Source organism: Hemitrygon akajei, chromosome 17 (genome assembly GCF_048418815.1).
Source record: "Hemitrygon akajei chromosome 17, sHemAka1.3, whole genome shotgun sequence".
Lineage (NCBI taxonomy): Eukaryota > Metazoa > Chordata > Chondrichthyes > Myliobatiformes > Dasyatidae > Hemitrygon > Hemitrygon akajei.
Window position 1 is genome coordinate 7,597,006 of NC_133140.1, and position 13,249 is coordinate 7,610,254.

Consider the following 13,249-nt stretch of genomic DNA (forward strand, 5'->3'; position numbering starts at 1 on the left):
CAAACGGGAAGATCATTTGTTCTGTGGATTTATCAGGAGTTGCATTATCCCAGATCAAATTAAACTGGTACAGTTATGACATCTAATGTGTGGATTAGTGTGACCAGATATTCCCATTTTCTCTAATGCCTGGATGAGGTACCACTGTTGTGGCTAGAAATGTCCTCTGAAAGCAACTAGTCCCTAGTCCCTAATTCACAACATGGTAGCAGGAGTGTTGATGAGTTTATTGGTGTTAGTGGTGAATGCTAGCACAATGCATTTTAAAACCCTCGGCAGGTTTCTGAAGTTTTGGACAATGTTCTTCTACCATCATCCAGAAGAACCATACATCTGTGTCCAATGTTGTCCATGTGAAACCTGCCATGTTTTCTCCAACTTCATGGCATGTATATTTCCTTGGATTAGGTATAGTGAATTAAAAGTGGAGCAAACTCTCTTGATTATTTTGAAATAAACAACTAGAAATTATCATGTTATGTTAAGGTAGTGGCTGAGAATTATTCCATTTTAATAGTTGGCTGTGCATTCAGTCACAACCTGTTCTAGCACACAGGATACATATCTCCATCAACCTAACTCGTTAACATTTCCTTAGGGATCTTCTTCAAATAGAAAAGATTTCATATGGATCAGGGACCTATTGGAAATTCAGAAATGTTTGAATTATAATTGAGTGAAATGCTACTGAGAAATGGAAATTTTTAAAAATCTGCTGACCTTGGCTATCAATTGGTAGCACCTTGAACTGAAAATGCCGGATTATGCTGTAACAGAAGAGCTAAACGAGTGCTTCGCTCTCTGAAGTGCCATTTTTTGTCTACAATGTTAATTTGAAACCTCATTGACTCTCCATAAAATTTAAAAGATTGCAGCTCTATTCAGAAGAAGAACAAACATGCATGTTTCCTGATTTACTTACTTTTGATGTGAAAGTGGTTTGGGATACTGAGGTCATATAAAGCACAAATCGGGACCTCTGGGCCCTCCGGCCTGTCTTCCTCCTGTGACACCCCAGTATATAGTGTTACTCTGTTATCCCAGGGAACACTTTAGGCTAGGATGTTTAGTCAAATTGCACATTATACCAACTTCTGTTATTAATGGGTTCTTTGTTAAGCCGAACTATACTGAAGTATGTTGACAAACCAGGCAGGTCTGAATTTTGTTTCCCTTTATGATCAATAATTTTTATTTGAATTTCCAGTAAATGTTTGGGAAATATTAAGCCCTACTTCAGTAGATTCAAGTGATCCTTTTTATCATTGTACCACTGGTGCAAATCCACAGCAATGCTACAGAGGAGTCTCCTTGATGAAGGGTACAGGGAAGCTCATTTCCCTAGTGCTCCTCAACGACCTCCCAGTAACCAAAAGTCTGATCCTTGGACTGTTGTGTGAATTCTTTCAAGCTAGAGGCATGGTAAATAATGTTTTCACCATGCTCAAGATCTAAGAAAAATTCCGTTGGAGAACTGTGAGCTTTTCTCAAATGCTCCTGCCCCAGAAACTCCATTCCCTCTTGCACTTGCTTCAAGATGGCATTCAAGCCATGAATGGAGCCAACTGATGTCAACAAGGCTCTGTCATTGCTCAGCCATTCTCACTGCAACATTGCACTTTGCCTCCAAGAAACCTCCTGTGGAAGTGGTGCTCATCTTGAGAACGCATGGAAAATTATTCAACGTATGAAACAGTACTCTAGAACCAAGGTCACATAATCCGTGATGGTTGAGCTTTAGTACGCCGATGATGCTTATGCTTGCACACATTCTAGTGCAGTGCTTCAAGCCGCCATGAATCCATTCTCTAAAGCCCGTGAGAGAATAGACCGTGGCATTCAAACATGAGACCAAGACCCTTGAGCAACTGTTCCCAAATGTATGACACCTCCCTCCAACAATAAAGATTCACAGTAAAATCTCGAGCCACCACTTGGTAAATTTTGGCGGGGAGATTCACCATCAATTTCAATGTGTTAGCATAGCCTTCAGTTGATCTGAGGAACAAGATGCCTGAAATTCAGGTCTTTGGATCTGGCACAACAATTGTGGTCTATTGGCCACTGATTATCCCTGCCCTTTCTAATTTTAAGTCCTAGACTAACCACAGAAGGCTAGAAAGACACAGTTGTTAGAAAAATATCTCTTTCTGCAAAATCCTCTTAAATTCACAAACCGATGTTGGTGTCCTGGCCCAGGCATCACTGGCATCTGAATCTCTAACTGCACTCAGTCTGCCACATTGTTCTCAGAATCAGAAGCTTGATATCACCAGCATATGTTGTGAAATATGTTGTCTTTGCAGCAGTGGTAAAATGCAATATATGATAATAGAAAAAAACATGAATTATAGTACAAACCCCATTTCCAGAAAAGTTGGGATATTTTCCAAAATGCAATAAAAACAAAAATCTGTGATATGTTAATTCACGTGAACCTTTATTTAACTGACAAAAGTACAAAGAAAAGATTTTCAGTAGTTTTACTGACCAACTTAATTGTATTTTGTAAATATACACAAATTTAGAATTTGATGGCTGCAACACACTCAACAAAAGTTGGGACAGAGGCATGTTTACCATTGTGTTACATCACCTTTCCTTTTAATAACACTTTTTAATCATTTTGGATCTGAGGATACGAATTGTAGTAGATTTGCAATTGAAAATTTTGTCCATTCTTGCTTGATATAAGACTTCAGCTGCTCAACAGTCCGAGGTTTCCGTTGTCTGATTCTCCTCTTCATGATGCGCCATACACTTTCAATAGGAGATAGATCTGGACTGGCAGCAGGCCAGTCAAGCACACGCACTCTGTGTCTACAAAGCCACGCTGTTGTAGCATGTGCAGAATGTGGTCTGGCATTGTCCTGCTGAAATAAGCATGGACGTCCCGGGAAGAGACGTCACCCTGATGGCAACATATGTCTCTCTATTTTCCTAATATACGCCTCAGAGTCAATGGTGCCTTTACATACACGCAACTCACCCATGCACTGATGCACCCCCATACCATCACAGATGCTGGCTTTTGCACCTTTCGCTGATAACGATCAGGATGGTCGTTTTCATCTTTGGCACGGAGAACTTGACGCCCATTTTTTTCCGAAAACTAGCTGAAATGTGGACTCATCTGACCACAGCACACGGTTCCACAGTCTTTCGGTCCATCTGAGATGAGCTTGGTCCCAGAGAACCTTCTGGCGTTTCTGCATAGAGTTGATATATGGCTTCCTCCTTGCATAATACAGTTTCAAGTTGTATTTCTGGATGTAGTGACGGACTGTGTTAAGTGACAATGGTTGTCCGAAGTACTCCCGAGCACAGGTGGCTATAATTGTCACAGTAGCATGACGGTTTCTTAGGCAGTGCCGCCTGAGGGCTCGAAGATCACACGCATTCAACAGCGGTTTCCGACCTTGCCCTTTACGCACTGAGATGTCTCTGAATTCTCTGAATCTTTTCACAATATTATGTACTGTAGATGTTGAAAGACCTAAATTCTCTGCAATCTTGCGTTGGGAAATGTTCCTTTTGAACTGACTAACAATTCTCTCACAAATTTTGGCACAAAGGGGTGAGCCACGACCCATCCTTGCTTGCAAAGACAGCCTTTGATGGATGCTACTTTTATACCCAGTCGTGATACCTCACTTGCTACCAATTATCCTGCTTAATGTGGAGTCTTCCAAACCGGTGTTACTTGAATATGCTGCACACTTTTCAATCTTATTTTAACTCTGTCCCAACTTTTGTTGAGTGTGTTGCAGCCATCAAGTTCTAAATTTGTGTATATTTACAAAATACAATTAAGTTGGTCAGTAAAACTATTGAAAATCTTTTCTTTGTACTTTTGTCAGTTAAATAAGGGTTCACGTGAATTAACATATTACAGATTTTTGTTTTTATTGCATTCTGGAAAATATCCTAACTTTTCTGGAAGTGGGGCTTGTAAGTATATGTGTAAATAATATATATATCAAAAATAGAAATTAAAAAAGTAGTGAGATAGTGTTCATGGGTTCAATGTCCATTCAGAAATCAGATGGCAGAGCAGAAGAAGCTGTCGCTGAATTGTTGAGTGTGTGCCTTCAGGCTTCTGTACCTCCTCCCTGATGGTAGCATTGAGAACAGGACATGAACATAGATTCTCAGAACAGAGCATCTGTACTTGGAGGAAATTGCTAGGAGGAAAGGAATTAAAGATGCATTCAAATGTTCCTTTGAAATGCAACATGGAATCCATGGCCTTTGACTGTCATGGTAGTGGAAGAGAATGCAAAAGGTATTCAGAATCTTGAATCCATGTATCACAAGCATAGAAGACTGGCATAAATGATGAAATGAGCAAACTGCTTCCTGATCTACCTGTCCATATTGGCTTATCAATTACCTCATAACCCACAAAACTAGAGTGGAAGCAAAGTTCTTGATCAAAAGAAGATTTCTAAAAAAATTGGTGTTATCCAGTCACTTGGTGCCAGTGTTAGGGGTAGTTATCATTAAGACTAGTACAAACAGATTTTAATTGAGGGGGGAGAATGAGGAACAGTGTTGTAAATTGTAAGATCCAGGAACAGGAGGTAATTTTAATGCCTCTTTCTGAGTATGTTCTGTACATGGCCTAGCACTTTGCTGTTGAAAATTCATTCAGGAGAATGAGCAAGTTAAAATCTGAACAACAAAAAAAAAACTGCCTATCTTGTTGATTACCATGTAAATCAGAACCATAAATTAAACATCAGTTTCAGAAGTATAAGGAGATTTCAAAAGCGTAAAGGTGGATACAGTTGAGATGAAATAATTGATAAGATCAACCCAGGTTGAAAATGAAGAGCTTAGTTTATGAAGTTCTTCATACTAGAATGGAAGACATATCTATTTCTATCTCATCAAGCTATGTTAACATTTGGCAGCTTTTTTTTGTTATACACATCTTCCAATTTTATTTAATGTAAGCACCATTATTTTCACCAGGATCACAGAACAAAAAAATAAGTCAGAAAGGGAGCTATCTTCCAATACATTGTTTGTTAGAGCTTGTTTTGAATACTGATGAGCATTGGAAGGATATTTTTTCTTGAATATTTGCGATGCCAAGATGCCACTGGATATCAGGAATCTTAAGTGTGGGGGAAAGCAAACACTCATGGAAATGCCCTTGCTAGAAGAACACTTGTGATCTAAAATGATATTTCGAACTTACTACGACAGTTGAAGTTCTCAGTAACTCTATTTAAAAATTGATAAACTTTGAAATAAAGAAGTGTGGTTTAGTTAGAACTATTTGATACACAGCAGAATTACTACCTGGAATCTGTAATGAGGAAGCTTTGAAGCAGATAGAATTGGGTGACATTGAGATATCCAATGGAGTCCAGAAGGTTTCAGAGAGACTTTCTAAAATGTGTCATTGGGGTCAAAATTGGAAAGCAGTATGTTGTCCAACCCTTAAGCAGTTTTAATGATCTCTGAGAGGATTGGGCTAATTGCAGTGACATTGTTGAGGAGTGCTGCACGTTATCTGAAGACACAGACATAGTTCATCATGGTAAAACGGCAACATTATTTACTGAGAAAAGGAAATCATTGTATGTAGAAATTATACTGCTGGATGAACTCAGTAGATCAAGTAGCATCTGTGGAGGTAAAAGGGATATAATGATGCTTTGGTTGAGACACTGCATCAAGACTTGAGATTGAGATAGGGAGGCAAGATCATCGATATGTGTGGGGGAGGATCCAAAAACAAATGGGTAAAACCTGATGAGGACAAGAATGATGAACTCATTTGACGGTAGGTCAAATATGGCGGTAGAATATAGCATTAATGGTAAGACTCTTGGCAGTGGGGAGGATCAGAGGTATCTCAGGGTCCGAGTCCATAGGGCACTCAAAGCTGCTACGCATGTTGGCTCTGTGGTTAAGGCAGCATATGGTATATTGGCCTTCATCAATGATGGGATTGAGTTTAGGAGTGGAGAAGTAATGTTGCAGCTATATAGGAGCCTGGTGAGACCCCACTTGGAGTACTGTGCTCAGTTCTGGTTGCCTCACTACAGGAAGGATGTGAAACCTTAGAAAGGGTGCAGAGGAGATTTACAAGGATGTTGCCTGCATTGGGAAGCATGCCTTATGAAAATAGGTTGAGTGAACTCGGCCTTTTCTCCTTGGAGTGACAGGATGAGAGGTGACTTGATAGAGGTGTATAAGATGATGAGAGGCATTAATCATGTGGATAATTGGAGGATTTTTCTCAGGGCTGAAATGGCTAGCATGAGAAGGCACATTTTTAAGATGCTTGGAAGTAGGTACAGAGGAGATGTCAGGGGTAGCTTTTTTATGCAGAGAGTGGTGAGTGTGTAGAATAGGTTGCTGGAGATGGTGGTGGAGGCGGATATGATAGGGTCTTTTAAGAGACTCCTGGATGGGTACATGGAGCTTAGAAAAATAGAGGGCTAAGGGTAACCCTAGGTAATTTCTAATGTAAGGACATGTTCGGCACAGCTTTATGTTTCGAATGGCCTGTAAAGTGCTGTAGGTTTTCTATATTTCTCTGTTTCTAACGGGTGTGGGAAGGACGGTGGGAAAGATAGAAGAAAAATGACCAAAAAGAGGGAGAACGTGAATAGATTGGGTATGGGTTACTTGAAAATCGAAAATTCAATGTTCATTCCACTGTGCTGTATGCTAACCTAGCGGAATATGAAGCATTGTTATACTAATTTACCTTTAAGTTGAGCATTGCAATGGAGAAAGCCCAGAACAGAGAGGTTGTGGGCATTGAAAGGGGAATTGAAATGACATGCAAGCAGAAGCCCAAGATGACCATTGTTCACAGATCACATGTGCTTTCCAAAATGGTTGTTTAGTCTATGCTTGGTCTTGCCAATATAGAAGGGGCCACATCCCAAGTATGTGCAATAGACCAGGTTATAAGAGATGCACATGTATCTCTGCCTCACTTAGAAGAGCTGTTTTTGTCTCTGGTCAGTGGTGAGGGAGGAAATGAAAAGACCACCTGTCTTTGCAGGGGATGGGGAGGAATGGATGGGAAGGAATCAGGAAGTCACTGAGAGAATGGTCCATGTGGAAGGTAGAGAATGTGCAAGGAGAAAAGTCATTGTGGATGGTGCTGGGATCCTAATGGAGCCAGAAGTCAAAACGATGACATGCTAGATGTAGAGGTTAGTGGTGTGAAAGATGAGGATCTAGAGAACTCTTTATTGTGACTGTGTGTGGTTGGGGCCAGTGGGGAGGAGGTGAGAGGAAGTATGTGGGAAATGGAAGAAATGCATATAAAGGTTTTATCAAATATGGTAGAAAGAAACTTCCTTTCTGGAAGAAGGACACTCCAGAAGTTCTGGAGCAGAGAGCCTCATCTTGAGAACTGTTGCAGTGGAGAAAGGACTCTTTCTTTTAGGAGGAAGGGTGGGAGTGTGTGGGTTTGTGATTGATATTGGTGGCTAGTTTGTCTCCTGAAATGTAGACAGATCTAGAAAAGGAAGAGAAGGTGAATTTGAGGACTGTACTGCTGCTGCAAAACAATAAATTTCATGATGCAGGTCAGTGATAATCAATCTACTTCTGATTCTGAACTGTAGAGTTGATATTCTATTACCTCTATAATGTGTGAAATAGTACGGTGGTGAAATAATCTGAACTTGTAAAGCAGCTTTTTGTTATTTATTTCATGAATTTTAATTGCCTGTGGTGTCTCACTGATCGATGTCATAAGACATTTACTTTCTTTACAGTGTAGTACTTCCTCTTTACTACCCCATTGCACTCTCCCCCTCTACCCTTCTCACCTCCCATGTCTATGTCTCCCCTCTCTGAGCTGGAAGTGCTGTAAGGTGAAGTAATCGTGAAGCATAATCCAGCATTTGTCATTTGAATGTTGAAACCCACAGCTCTACTTCATACAGAGGGTTATCCACCAGATGCCATAGCCCTCTCCACATTTAGTGTTCCCTCCATGACTGCCTGGCTCTGCCTCTCCCAAATCCTCCTCTTTTCATGTCAATTCCTTGTGTAGCCACAGGAGATGCAACATCTGACCTTTTTACATCTTTACCTTCTCACCATCTAGGGACCCAAACAGCTCTTCCAGGGGAAGCAGTGATTCACATGCACTTCCTCCAATTTAGTGCATTGTATTTGCAGTTCAACCGTGCTTTCCTCTACATTGGCGGGGAGCTTAGATTGGGTGGCCACTCCACAGAGACCTCTAATCACTTTGCAAAAGGTTCTACTCCTCTGTTATTTGAATTTCCATTTCACACACACTCCAATCTCTCTGTCTTCAGGTTGTTAGGTTGCTCCAATAATGCCCTACATAGGTTCAAGAACCAACACCTTATCTCCTATCTGTGTGCATTGCAGTCATTGGCATTTAGTACTGAATTAACAATTTCTGGTAATGTTCCATTTTGTTTTTCTTTTCTGTTTCCAACAACCATGTTTTTTAAAGTACTGTAATTGTTATGTTGATCTGCAGCCTTTTACAGATGTTCTGTCTGTTCTCCACCCGTCCTTTCATTACAACCAGTTTTCTTACTTTTTCAGTTCTGATGAAGTGTCCTTATGCTGAAGTGGCAACTGTGTCCCTTTCTTCACTGAGTCTGTTTGACCTGCTGAATGCTTCCAGTCCCTTCTGTTTTTGCTGTAGATTTCCAGCATCTTCCTCTTTTAATTTTGCTCCAATGCATTCATGAGGCCTGAGGAGGTTACAGAGTTGTAATGTATGCAGTTGGAGTTAAGAAGCAGACTCGGAAAGTCAGGGAAAGGAAGAGGATAGAAGCACTGATAGGGGACTCTATAGTTAGAGCGTCAGACAGGCGATTCTGTGCACACAGGAAAGAAACGCGGATGGTAGTTTGCCTCCCAGGTGTCAGGGTCTGGAATGTTTCTGACTGCGTCCACGATATCATGAAATCAGAACAGCCAGAGATCGTGGTACGTGTTGGTACCAACGACATAGATAGGAAAAGAGAAGAGATCCTGAAAACAGATTACAGGGAGTTAGGAAGGAAGTTGAGAAGTGGGACCACAAAGGTAGTAATCTTGGGATTACTGCCTGTACCATGTGACAGTGAGTATAGGAATAGAATCAGGTGGAGGATAGATGCGTGGATGAGGGATTGGAGCAGGGTGCAGGGATTCAGATTTCTGGATCACTGGGACCTCTTTTGGGGTAGGTGTGACCTGTACAAAAAGGACGGGTTGCACTTGAATCCAAGGGGGACCAATATCCTGGCAGGGAGGTTAGCTAAGGATATTGGGGAGAGTTTAAACTAGAATTGCTGGAAGGTGGGAACCAAACTGAAGAGATGGAGGAAGAGGTGGTTAGCTTGGAGACAGTGCGAGAGGGAGGATAAGCAGGTGATAGAGAAGGGATGCGCTGCCGATGGTTTGAGATGTGTCTATTTTAATGCAAGGAGTATTATGAACAAAGTGGATGAGCTTAGAGCGTGGATCAGTACTTGGATCAGTGGTGGCCATTACAAAGACTTGGATGGCTCAGGTCAGGAATGGTTACTTCGTATGCCAGGCTTTAGATGTTTCAGAAAGGATAGGGAGGGAGGCAAAAGAGATAGGGGCCTGGCACTGTTGATCAAAGATAGTGTCACAGCTGCAGAAAAGGAGGAAGACATGGAGGGATTGTCTACAGAGTCTCTGTGGGTGGAAGTTAGGAACAGGAAGGGGTCAATAACTCTACTGTTTTTTTTTACAGACCACCCAATAGTAACATGGACATTCAGGAGCAGATAGGGAGACACATTCTGGAAAGGTGTAATAATAACAGGGTTGTTGTGGGAGATTTTAATTTCCCAAATATCAATTGGCATGTTCCTAGAGCGAGGGTTTAGATGGGGTGGAGTTTGTTAGGTGTGTTCAGGAAGGTTTCTTGACACAATATGTAGATAAGCCTACAAGAGGAGAGGCTGTATTTGATTTGGTATTGTGAAGTGAACCTGGTCAGGTGTCAGATGACATGAAACTAGTTCCGACAAGGCACAGAGGAGCCAGTAAGGTAATCTGGAACTTGTACGTTCAGATCAGCCAGTCATTGTTCACTTGAGCTTTTATGACCAGTTCACTTCATTGGCGTTCGTGGTAAAGGGAAAAAGATTAATTTGCAGAAAATATCTGCTAAATAGAGACATTCACAATGCAGTAAAATCTAATTTGAAGAAGGAACAAAGAATTTGATGAATAATTAGATCTCTCAGTGGGAGAGCATTTTGGAGATAGTGATCACAATTCTATCTGCTTTACCATAGCTTTGGAGAGGGATAGGAATAGACAAGTTAGGAAAGTGTTTAATTGGGGTAAAGAGAAATTTGAGGCTATCGGGCAGGATCTTGGAAGCATAAGTTGGAAACAGATATTCTCAGGGAAACGTACGAAAGAAATGTGGCAAATGTTCAGGGGATATTTGCATGGAATTCTGCGTAGGTATGTTCCAATGAGACAGAGAAAGGATGGTAGGGTACAGGAACTGTGGTGTACAAAGGCTGTTGCAAATCTAGTCAAGAGAAAAGAAAAGCTTATGAATGGTTTTAAAAAAAGGTAATGATAGAGATTTAGAAGATTATAAAGCTAGCAGGAAAGAGCTTAAGAATGAAATTAGGAGGGCCAGAAGGGGCTATGAGAAGGCCTTGGTGGACAGGATTAAGGAAAACCCCAAGGCATTCTACAAGTATGTGAAGAGCAAGAGGATAAGACGTGAGAGAATAGGACCAATCAAGTGTGACAGTGGAAAAAGTGTGTATGGAACCAGAGGAGATAGCGAAGGTACTTAATGAATACTTTGCTTCAGTATTCACTACAGAAAAGGATCTTAGCAATTGTAGGGATGACTTACAGCAGAATGAAAAGCTTGAGCATTCAGACTCTAAGAAAGAGGATGTGCTGGAGGCTTTGGAAAGCAACAAGATGAATAAGTCACTGGAACCGGTTGAGATGTACCCCAAGCTACTGTGGGAGGTGAGGGAGGAGATTGCTGATCCTCTGGCAATGATCTGTGCAATGGGGACAGGAGAGGTTCCAGAGGTTTAGAGGGTTGTGGATGTTGTTTCATTATTCAAGAAAGGGAGTAGAGATAGCCCTGGAAATTATAGACCAGAGAGTCTTACTTCAGTGGTTGGTAAATTGATGGAAAAGATCCTGAGGTAGGATTTATGAACATTTGGAGGGGCATAATATGTCAAAGAAAGGTAGGTCGTGCCTTATGAGCCTGATTGAATTTTTTGAGGATGTGGCTAAATACATTGATGAAGGTAGAGCAGTAGATGTAGTGTATATGGATTTCAGCAAGGTATTTAATAAAGGTACCCCATGCAAGGCTTACTGAGAAAGTAAGGAGGCATGGGATCCAAGGGGACATTGCTTTGTGGATCCAGAACTGGCTTTCCCACAGAAGGCAAAGAGTGGTTGTAGACAGGTCATATTCTGCATAGAGATCGGTGACCAAGGGTGTGCCTCAGGGATCTGTGCTGGGATCTCTATTCTTCGTGATTTTGATAAATGACCTGGATAAGGAAGTGGAGGGATGGGCTTGTAAATTTGTTGATGACACAAAGGTTGGAAGTGTTGTGGATAGTGTGGAGGGCTGTCAGAGGTTACAGCGGGACATTGACAAAACTGGGCTGAGAAGTGACAGATGGAGTTCAACCCAGATAAGTGTGAGGTGGTTCATTTTAGTAGGTCAAATATGATGGCAGAATATAGTATTAATGGTAAGACTCTTGGCAGTGTGGAGGATCAGAGGGATCTTGGGGGTTAAGTTCAAAGGACACTCAAAGCTACTGTGCAGGTTGACTCTGTGTTAAGAAGGCATACAGTGATTTGGCCTTCATTAATCGTGGAATTGAATTTAAGAGCTGAGAGGTAATGTTGCAGCTATATAGGACCCAGGTCAGACCCCACTTGGAGTACTGTACTCAGTTCTGGTTGCCTCACTACAGGAAGGATGTGGAAACCATAGAAAGGATGCAGAAGAGATTTACAAGGTTGTTGCCTGGATTGGGAAGCATGCCTTATGAGAATAAGTTGAATGAACTTGGCCTTTTCTCCTTGGAGCGATGGAAGATGAGAGGTGACCTGATAGAGGTGTATAAGGTGATGAGAGGCATTGATCGTGTGGATAGTCAGAGGCTTTTTCCCATGGCTGAAATTGCTAGCACCAGAGGGCACGGTTTTAAGGTGCTTGGAAGTAGGTACAGAGGAGATGTCAGGGGTAAGTTTTTTATGCATAGAGTGTTGAATGTGTAGAATGGGCTGTTGGCAATGGTGGTGGAAGCAGATACGATAAGGTCTTTCAAGAGACTCCTGGATAGGTACGTGGAGCTTAGAAAAATAGAGGGCTATGGGTAATCCTCAGTAATTTCTAAGATAAGGACATGTTCGACATAGCTTTGTGGGCCGAATGGCCTGTATTGTGCTGTAGGTTTTCTATGTTTCTAATGTGGATCAAAAAATGAAATTATATTTTTTTTAAAACTTTATAAATGTCAAATAAGATCTTTAATGTTTTGATTGGCTACCTCGTCAATCAGGATGTGTGTATTTTTGGTAATTGAATAACTTGAATAAAGGGAAAGTGCTTTTGGTTGCATGACAGGCCAATCCCTGACTATGTGATAGTCTGTAGTGTGACATTTTTCTTTAAAATCATAATATCACATGAAATTATTTTTTCTTCTATTTACAGGATAATTGTGATATATTCCTGCCTCCCGTGGACTCAAACTGGCAGGTACAGTAAACCAGGGTTCACCAATGTTTTTTGCTCTGCAGACCAGTTTAATATTGACAATGTTCTTGCGGACCAGCCGATTGGGGTGGGGGGGGGGAGTGGTGTTAATCACGACTGGAATATAGGTGATAAGTCAACTATAAGTGATTTATAAGTGGCTAATACACTCAATTTCATTTCTAGAAGGGTTTATCTAACAAATTTAATATTAAACAGACAGCACATAGTTTCTTCGCATGAATATAGTGATAAGTCAATTATAATTCACTTATAAGTCAATAGCGTCATAATGTTTTAAGTAACGTTTGGATATTAAACACACACCGCATATTTTCCTCGTATGAACATATGAAATCATTGCAACACACCACTATCGCTGAATCAGTGGGAGCCCTGGGTTTGTTTCCCTGCAACAAAACGGTCCCATCGACAGGTGATGGGAGACAGCGATACTTGAAGGGGGTTCCTTGTGTGCAGTCTATTCCA

General features: G+C 41.1%; 1 protein-coding gene across 5 annotated transcripts in view; it reads left to right on the top strand.

The window, feature by feature from the left end:
• ndrg4 (NDRG family member 4) overlaps nt 1–13,249 on the top strand; it is a 214,831-nt gene that overhangs the window by 59,894 nt on the left and 141,688 nt on the right. For 4 of the 5 annotated variants that reach the window (XM_073069634.1, XM_073069631.1, XM_073069635.1 and 1 more), the window contains exon 3: nt 12,719–12,763. The exons of the other annotated variant lie outside the window; for it this stretch is intronic. In XM_073069634.1, the coding sequence (XP_072925735.1) occupies nt 12,719–12,763 (45 nt within the window). The remainder of the gene's footprint in view (nt 1–12,718; nt 12,764–13,249) is intronic. 5 annotated transcript variants of the gene reach the window in all.